Raw genomic sequence first — 9,544 nt, forward strand, 5'->3', positions numbered from 1 at the left:
TGAAATCTGGCATCTTAGTCTGAGGTCGATGTCAATTTTTAAATAATTTGTTGGGTTTTTTTTCGTTCAGATTTTTTGCAAAGACACGTATATGTCATGTTTTCACCTCTGTGTTAGTTAAAATTATATTTTATACAAATGGTCAATAACTCAATAAGTTATTTTGAATTTAGTTTCTATAGAACAAATAATTAATAAGAATATTTTTTTTTAAATGAAGAAAAGTCAGTCTGACACCAAAAGAATTGCTAGAATAGCCTCTAAATTGAAAACATGTGGACAAAGTATCCATTTTGTCAAAATTTGTCACTTTGAGATGCTATCCCTGCTATTTTTTTCACGCAAGCCTTTCATGTCTCTTTTTTTTTTTTCATTTATTATATTTTAACTATAATTGAAAGCTAAATCATTCTAGTTCTCTTTTACTTAATTAACAATACTTGCCTTTTTGTATCAAAATATTACGAAAATAATCCTCATATCTGCATGTCATGATATGCTATAATTGGTCATTGAAAATATTGTGGTCTAAGTTCAAGGGCAGGCATCATCCCACTGTACTTTATATCAGTGTTAATGTGAAATGTACTTGATACAGACAGCCAAATACCTAATGTCTAAAATAGACAGTCCACAACTAATGTAGTTGTGTTAGTGATTACAGGGATAAAACTATTAGTAGTTCTTTAAAGCTGTTACAGTAGGGCTTGATGTTTCTTTAGCATTTAGGAAGCTGTTCCTTCTTTACAGACCCAGCTATTATGTTCAGCGTGGTCATTATTGTAACAATGACCATAAAATGTATCATTTGATAAGACACTACCCACATATTACCACTCTTGACCTACGAATGATTGAGTACTCGGCTGTAAATGTGAGCACAAGAAAGGGTGTCCAACAGGTGACTATTACTGTATGAAATATAAATATGACCAGCTAGTAGCATATAAACAAAGTGTGTGAGTCACTTTCAGTACAGTGAATGGATGGAAACCACTGTATAGATTTGCATACATTTCTTAGAATTTTTATGACCCTGTGTAAAGATGTTGATATTTGCATGTCATCAACAGTTCTCTCCATGACCACCTAGTCTCTGATGAAGTGATGAGTCATATTGCAAGACATCTGGGCTGTGGGGATCTCATTCTCTCAGAGGTTTGTCAGATTTTATGAGTTCAAACCAACTAAAATGAAACAATTTAGTAAATCTTTAGTTAAAATTAAAAATGTCATAAATGCTTTCAAAGTAGGCCTGGCTATTTCAATGCTCTTGTCTGAACACCCCTTTTTATTTGATTGGATCTTTACCAAATAATTACAATTTAACACAGATAGATGGGTTTCACTAACTAAAACAACGGACACATCATCATTTACACTGCTTTGGCTGACCTTAAATTTAGAAACAAGACTGACTCATTCGCTACATTTAAAAGGCTGCTCAAACGAGATATTTTCCTTGAATTTTCAAGATAGAAAATAATATTACTATTTCCTTTTTTTTTTAAATACTTATATAGGGTGCGAGGAAAAAAAGCTGGAAAAATTATGACGCTGTTTCAGTACGAAGAAGAAATCAGAAAATGTCTCAAATTTGCAAGAAACAAAAACAATACCTTAAGTTAATACTTGCTAAGTTTGATTTAAAATTTATGATTGCGTTAAAATAAACTATGCTGGTTATACTACATTTAAATGTTACGATCCGAAAGTTTCCAAACTTGCGTCTGGTTTATAGCAGTGTTGTGTGACTAGCATTGAAAATTACGCCATCTTGTTGAAAACCAAATGGCCTACTGGGATAGCTTCTGGAATAAGTTTGATTTATTTCTAGAAATTAAAGTCTCCAAAGGGTCCTGACTTTAATAAAATGGACTATAGCATATTATGGACAATGATGTCAGTGTATTGTATAATAGATGTGCAACGTTTTACACAAAAGCAGAGCTAAACGAGTCAATTCAAATTTCATGGAAACGAATCATTATCTAAGACATAAGAAAATCATTTGGATCTTGGGGGAAAAAAAAGACTATGCACAGTCATAAAGCAAAATGGGGGATCAACAGATCACATAAAAATTTGAGAATTACGTCAAAATCTTTGATATGGCAATTTTGAGATGTATCTATTAAAACAATTGTCAAATTAATATTTTTCAATAAATTTTTCTGAAATTTTGTGTACATAAAGTTCAATAAATTGGTTTGATTAGAAGGAAATTTCAGATTTGTATCAGTTATGGTTTCGGCAGTTATGGGCTTCTAAACTTTCCTTTTTTTTCTCACACCGGATATATTAAATTAATTATATATTATATAATTATATACAGTAGAGCATGCCTATAGAGGGACTTTTGGTCCCAGCAGAAAAATCCCGCTGTAGCCAAGTTCCCGCTATAGGAAAGCAGGGGAAAATGTCCCAAAAATAAACATGATTACCTCCCTTGAATGTCAATAAAACTAACGTAACCCATGAGCCTTGAAATGGACTATCTTTGGTTCAGTGTTTGTTTTGTTTTGTTTTTTTGGGGGGGTTTTTGGGGGGGAGGGGGGGGGGTTGTGTGTGATTTTTGGGGTTTTTTTTTTTTTTGGGGGGGGGGGGGGGGGGGATTTAGGCAGGAAGGACTACGATACGAACGAGTGCGAGTGATGTGTATGCTTGAGCAGCAACAATTGCAATGAATGAGGAATGGCATAATAGTAATAATAGGGCTAATCTGGATTAAAATGTACACACCACAGCGTGCGCACAAGCCTCTTCTCTCTAATTGGCCAAGGGCGTCATCTTGTGCAACGCATCTCTTTTATATCAGGTTGACCAACTTAATTAATCATCGCAAGACTGACCAATCAACGCATATAAAGAAATAGAGCGAGCGGCAAAAGAAGTGCGGGTAGACACGAGAGGTGTGTGTGAAGACACGAGCGAAATGGCAGACGGAGGCGTGTGTGTTAGTCCTGGGTGACGGGAGAGAGCCCAGTCTACGTCACTCGCTGAGTCGCGGCGCGTACAGCTCGCTCAATTTTTCCCGCTGTAAGCAAGTTGGGGCCTTTCCTTGACCCGCTAAACCCAAGCACAGGTTATTGAATTTATATAGTAAAAAAAAGCGGGGTTTGTGTAAGGTCCCGTTGTAGCGATGGTCCCGCTGTAGCGGGTGCCGCTATGGTCATGTTCAACTGTATTAATTACATATGCGGGAAAAGATATCAAATGTATTACTCTATATTCTATGATTTATTCTTCGTTCAAATATTTCTTTCTCATTCCTTCTATTTTTAAATTATTTTTTGGGGGATGAAGGACTTCCCAGCAACTGACAGGACATTGAGTGACACCTTTAAGGCAGTTGTTGGTGCTTTATTAGAAGATAAGGTGGGTATTCATGAACAATAAACAGTGTATTCCCCTTAAAGTTAAGATATTGTGACTGTAAAAGTCAATTGATTTTAAACGAGATTGACTTTATCCAAATGAAAGACAAATAGCGTGTTGATTGTCAATATTATGTTCATTCAATAACTAAATCTATAAAAACAATTCATAATGCCTCCTTGTCTATTTGCTGATTGTATTTGTTATTACTTATTGTCATGTTTTGTGTTGAGTTTGTAATAAAAATATTACATATTGGTAAGTAGTTTGTTCTCTATCAACTTCCCTCTTCAATATTTCTAAGGCTTTTGGACTCAGTATATTTTCAAGCTGATATGTCTGATTAGAGAGTTTATTGTTTTTGGTTGTTGTTTATCTTTTTTTTTTCATCTTTGTCTTATTTTTTTTTTCTTTTATCCTTTGTTTGTGTTTGCTTTTTTTAAAGCTTGATTGTGCATGTAGCAATTTTCTTATAGCAAGGAATTGACAATAGTGCATAACTAATTGTGAGATATTTAATGATTGCAAAAAGGGAGTTAAGTAGGAAAATTAATTGCACTCCTTTCCCCTTCCCCATTCCATTACCTAATAAATGTGATATGTAGTTTTGCAAGCCTGAATACTTTATGTATTTGTGGCAAAGTTGGTGGTAATTTTGATACAGAGTTATCCATTGTTAAAAGATTCATATGTTTTTGTCTTAAATTCTTATTTTCTGACATTCTGATTCCACTTTTGGAATTTGAAAAGTTTGCAGGTCTGGTAGATATATATTTTTCAGTTTCTTAAATTTTAAATAATTTTGCTTTTTGTTCTTTTTCTTTTCTTTATTTCAAGGGCAGAGACCAAACAGAGAAGTTTGTGCGAGACTTTGTTTTGCCCCAATTGACAGGTGTGGACATTAATGAACTGTGGCCTGTCATCAATCCTATGGGGCTTCTCACAGCATCCCTGGCCCTGGCTGGGAGGGGTGCTCCTGAACCACGGTATGTCAGATCTATGACAAAATCATTTACCGTAATTTTACATTATCTAAATCTGGTATGTGGGGATGAGATATAATTGAAAACTGAAGTTTAAGTTATAAAAGCCAAAATAGAAAGATGTACTTTTATGGAGAATTAATGTATTTTCTTAATATGACAACTTCAAAAAATAAGTTACCAATCATGGAACGCTTCAGGCTCAAATCCCTTCTGTAGCCAAAAACAAAAACAGTCTAAAATGTGCCTAAAACGTTAACACATCACTTAAAGTCCAGACAGCAGAAAAGTGTTTTGTACGTCTAGCTAGTCAGCAAATACGATATTGAAAAGTCAAGGATACTATTAAATCTGTGGCTTTTTGTATTTCTGTTTCCCTTTTTGTCATCCAGCATTGATATGCTAGAAAATACTTTGAAATTAGTCTGCATTCTAATCAAAAAGGTAGGTGAGTGCAGAAGTATTTATCCCTTTCAAACTTATGAAATTGTGACCAACTTCTATCTTTGGGTTGCTATGAGTCAAAAATGGTCAGATGCTGCTTGAAGTCTGGGTCATTGGAAAATGCTTATAACGTAGTAAAATGAAAAGGTTTTAATAAATAACAATATTGGATTAAAACGGCGAATTTACTTGTATTCGAGATTTCCTGATTTTGAGATTTTCATGCTGCACTATAGTTTTTAATACTTAAAAGAAGATAAAAGGTTGATTTTTGCACAATTGATTAATATCCTGTCAAAACATAAATGTTTCTATCAAATAATCTGGTTTTATTGAGGCTTATTTTTCTTCTTTTTTTTTTCTCTCTCTCCAAGGTTACTGTGGCAATCCTCCTCCAACACCATTATGTCTTTATACTGGGTTGGTATCTACAGTGACAAGGAACTTATTGCTAGATGTTAGTAGGATATCCTACTTTTCACTTTGTTTTACAGCCATCATTGGCCACGTTTGTTTGCTTTTTTAATTGTTTTTTTGTTTTTCTTTTTTATTTATATTTGTTTGTTTTTTATATTTTTAATCAACAAGATGATGTGAGTAGTAGCAAAAAAGAGATTGAAGTTAGAAGCAACAAGTTAGGACAAGATTGACGACAATGGTGATGGTGGTGATTTTTTTTTTTTTTCGAAGTCTTTTAAACATTTAAAAATCAGTATTCCTAGTGAAAGACGGAGAGATAAATAGGCCTCTTTGTGCATGATGTCTTTTATATCTCATACAGATTTTATTAAATTTTCATTTTTGCCCTTCCCCTTTTTTCCCCCATCTGCGAATCAGCACCTGGTGAGACTGTGACGATAGCAGAGGAGATGGCTGCAAGGGAAGCAATAAAAACAATTATGGGCACAACAGACAGCAGGCCCTCCCTGCCCTTGGGCTCACAGGCAGATGGAATTGTTCTGAACAGAGACAGAATCAACTCCAGTGCAGAGAAATTGATAGTGGACCACTTTGACAGGAGTAAAACCGAGAAGACAGATGCCTCATCATAGTCTATGGTTGACAGTTGAGCGGTACAGTGTTGTTTTTTCTCTTCCTATACACAATTATGTGATAATGAGTATGGTGACATTGATTGCAATTCCATGATCTAAAATCTCGGTATTGTTCTATTGACTCAGAATGAGTGTAATAGGTATCTATAGGCAGTTACGCATATTTGTAAAGTGCTAGTACAAATAAAGAGTACCTAAAAGGTCCTTTGACCTCCCATGGTGGGCAGGAGGTCACTTGCTGTGTCTTCTATCCCCTTTTATCTGTTTTCCGAGTTGCTTTCTGTCTTTGTTTTGGAATGGAATTGCTTAGTTTTGTCCTGAAGTCCTTAGTGAGGACTTTGCTTTATCCAGTAGTTCAATCATTCATTCTTGTTAATACATAATATTTAAGTTATTGAAGATCGAGAAAAAAATACAAATTATTATTTTTTTTTCTCTTCTTTTCAGATTGAGACTGAGAAGCTTGTGGATTAAAGATTAACGAGCAAGTGCGGTTTTTAGCTGGACTAGAGTTTAATATTAATAGGAGCTCGAGGAAAGTTTGTCAAGGATACTTGTGTATGTGTGTCTGTGTGTGTGTGTGAGAGAGAGAGAGAGAGAGAGAGAGAGAGAGAGTATGTGTGCATTGTGTGTTTGATATGCCAAAGGTCATGAAAAAAATTAGAGAGAAATAAATGTAAATAGTCAATGTTTCATGTGATCTTCTGTCAATATTTTCGTTATTTGAATGTTATGCATTTATTGTATTGATAAAAAATAAATTGTTTTATATACATATAACTCTTTTTGTATGAAATTGATTAATTGAAAGACTCAAATTGGCCATCTAGCTGTGCTGTATATTAAATAGATACATGCTTGCTGTCTCTTCTGTCTCCTTTTTCAGTATCAGTCCTTTTAATTTTGTTATTTCAACTGTGTCCTGTCTCTGTGGTTGTCTGCCCCATCCAGTCCTTTATATCTTGAGACCACCTTCCCCTTGATCTTCCTCTGTTCTGCTTGTCCTCGCAGGCACCATCCAAGCAAAGATTTTCTATTGAACTCTGTTTTATTTATGTGGCCATAGTAGTATGACTATGACAGCTTCGACATCTTGATGGTTGACATAAGCTGGCAGTCTTTAAGGCCTATCATTTTAAGACGAAGATGTTCCATGTCTTGGATGTCCATGGGATTCTTAGCACCGCTGTGAAGCAATTGATCTCAAATACTTTTTTACTCTTTTCATCTGCCTTTGCCATTGTCCATGATTCACAGCCATATGTTGTTATGGGGAAAATGCAGGTTTCTACGACTCTTCTCTTGAAGAGCTCTCCCTGGCACTTTCAAATCGGGAACATGACAGTTAGTTTAGCTGACACAAGTGCCAATCTGCGTCTTATCTATGGACCTGACTTGTCATCTGCCTCGGCTCTTGAGCCAAGAAAATCAAATGGACCAATAGGTACTTTACAAAACTTTTAAAATTCACAAATATCTTAGCAGTGGATTATAATGGGACGGGTCTTAGCAGTGGATTATAATGGGACGGATATATTCCCCTTTATTTTTCGTCCATAGTATATTGACTAGAACGGGAATCAAGAGATTACAAGTACTTGCCAGAACACAATTCCCTACAACAGGGATTTCAAGACATCTAATTATATTATTTTCTGTAAAGGGAACCGCTGCTAGTACAGCAGCTACCAATACTACTGCTGCCGTTTTGACGCTACAAACACCACCACCATCACTACTACTACTACTATACAGTGGAGTCTTGAGAGAGAGAGAGAGAGTGACAAAGGTTAAAAAAGAAAAAGAAAAAAGAAAAGTTAAATTTTTAAAGAGAAATGTTTGTTTGTTTTTTAAACTGGAAAAAAAGCAATTTTTTTATTTATTTAAAAGAGTAGAAAATTTTAGTTTTTAAAGAGAAGAAAAAAATCTAACTAAAAAAATGGGAATGCTTTCTGGATATGCTCTTCTGTAGAGGAAATCGTAATGTGAACCAATGAGGATTACTGAACACTCGTCGCCAAATCACTGGCAGAATCCAAGATTTGTTATGTTACAGGATGCAACAAAAGTGAATGGTTGTATATTTTCATTAGACTAATAGAATTGTAGATAGAAACTTGAAAAAAAAAAAACTTGAGCTTTTATGTAGCGCAATATACACTAAATGTGCTTAAAACGCTTTACAAAGGGTTCATGACCAACAGCAACATTAACATGTAGAACGAGGCATGATGCCTGTTGGCGATGTAACATGTTTTGCGACAGACAACACTGTTAACGGCTAGGTTCTCATTTTACAGCTGAGAACGGTTAGAGAATGTGAGAAAAGAGCCTTTTCCAAGGGCTCAACTATGCGCTGAGTGAGGCTCGAATCCAGGACCTTCCAATCTGAAAGCGAGTGTCATACCACTAGACCACATAGCTGCAGATAGAGATTATGAATTGTGCGTCTTTTTTTTTTTCTTCTCCCTCTTCTTTAAAAAAAAAAAAATAATGCAAAATATAAATTACGTCAGACTATTAAGCCATTTGCTATATTGTTTATTTTTAAAACAATAAACGTGCACGTTTAAAACTATTATTTATTAATTTATTTAAATCATCATTTATTTATTTATCTATTTATTCATTTATTCAGCACAAGTTGGACAATGTTTTTAAGTGTTTAAGATAAGAACGTAACAACGGATAAAAGAATGTTGTTTAGGATCAGTGATCGATGACCACGCTTTATATTGCTTGACCTTTGTAAGAGATTGGTCAATGGAAACTAAAATTTTTAAATGTCCATTGAGAGAAAGAGGGAGAGAGAGAGAGTAAAAAAAAGGAGAAGAGAGAGAGAGAGAGAGTAAAAAAAGGAGAAGAGAGAGAGAGAAGCATAAGTTGTAGCTGCAGCAATAGTAGTCCTAATATGAGTAGCAGTTGTAATGGTAGTAGTAGATAGTAGTAGTAGTAGTCTTCGTACTGGTCCATTAAACATAATATTCTTCATCTTCTTCTTCTTCCTATTAAATTTATTATTATTATTATTATTATTATTATTATTATTATTATTATCACCTGAACCAACGTGTACACATATGCAGGGCAGACACCCGAGCCCGCTTATGGGTCTAGGATAACATTGTTGAAATGGACAATATTTTGCGTTTTTTGAGATTTCCATTACAACAATGAGCCCACAAGGAATTGGGTTATCAGACCTGCAAATAAGTGCACGTCGTCCTGAACGTAGCAGTGTTGTCTCCGTTGAAATAAAAAAAAACGTAATGTCGCCTTAACAGGCATCATGACTCGGTCTATAATATTATGTTAGTGATTCCGTTGGCCTGCAAGGCGCTATCACAACTCTTTTAGAATATTTATCAGGTGCCTACTATCTCCTCCATCTAATAATAACACTATCGTCGTCTAGAATTCCTATCTTATGCTTGATTTAAATAGTTTTGATCTTGATTTACATCTCTCTCTCTCTCTCTCTCTCTCTCTCTCTCTCTCTCTCTCTCTCTCTCTCTCTCCCCTTCCCATGAATGCGCAGACACAACACACACACACACACACACACACACAAACACACAGTTTTACCTATAATGTTTTAACTATAATAGCAATGTAATACTAACATATCTCTTTTTCGTGTTTATCCGAAGAAGGCCGAAACATCGTTTACTTTGCTTTGTATAT

The 9,544-nt window shown here is 34.9% G+C and overlaps 1 protein-coding gene across 1 annotated transcript in view; it reads left to right on the forward strand.

Annotated features, from left to right (window-relative positions):
- The window catches only part of LOC144967923 (large ribosomal subunit protein mL44-like), a 22,056-nt gene extending 15,416 nt beyond the window's left edge, over positions 1 to 6,640 (forward strand). The window contains exons 6-11 of the mRNA XM_078905702.1: positions 1,074 to 1,158; positions 3,307 to 3,378; positions 4,216 to 4,364; positions 5,180 to 5,262; positions 5,643 to 5,878; positions 6,308 to 6,640. Of these exons, the coding sequence (XP_078761828.1) occupies positions 1,074 to 1,158; positions 3,307 to 3,378; positions 4,216 to 4,364; positions 5,180 to 5,262; positions 5,643 to 5,857 (604 nt within the window). The 3' untranslated portion in view covers positions 5,858 to 5,878; positions 6,308 to 6,640. The remainder of the gene's footprint in view (positions 1 to 1,073; positions 1,159 to 3,306; positions 3,379 to 4,215; positions 4,365 to 5,179; positions 5,263 to 5,642; positions 5,879 to 6,307) is intronic.
- Positions 6,641 to 9,544: the final 2,904 nt, after the last annotated feature.

The sequence above is a fragment of the Berghia stephanieae genome, chromosome 3 (assembly GCF_034508935.2).
Source record: "Berghia stephanieae isolate SIO BIC M18660-M18661 chromosome 3, UCSD_Bste_1.3, whole genome shotgun sequence".
Classification (NCBI taxonomy): domain Eukaryota; kingdom Metazoa; phylum Mollusca; class Gastropoda; order Nudibranchia; family Aeolidiidae; genus Berghia; species Berghia stephanieae.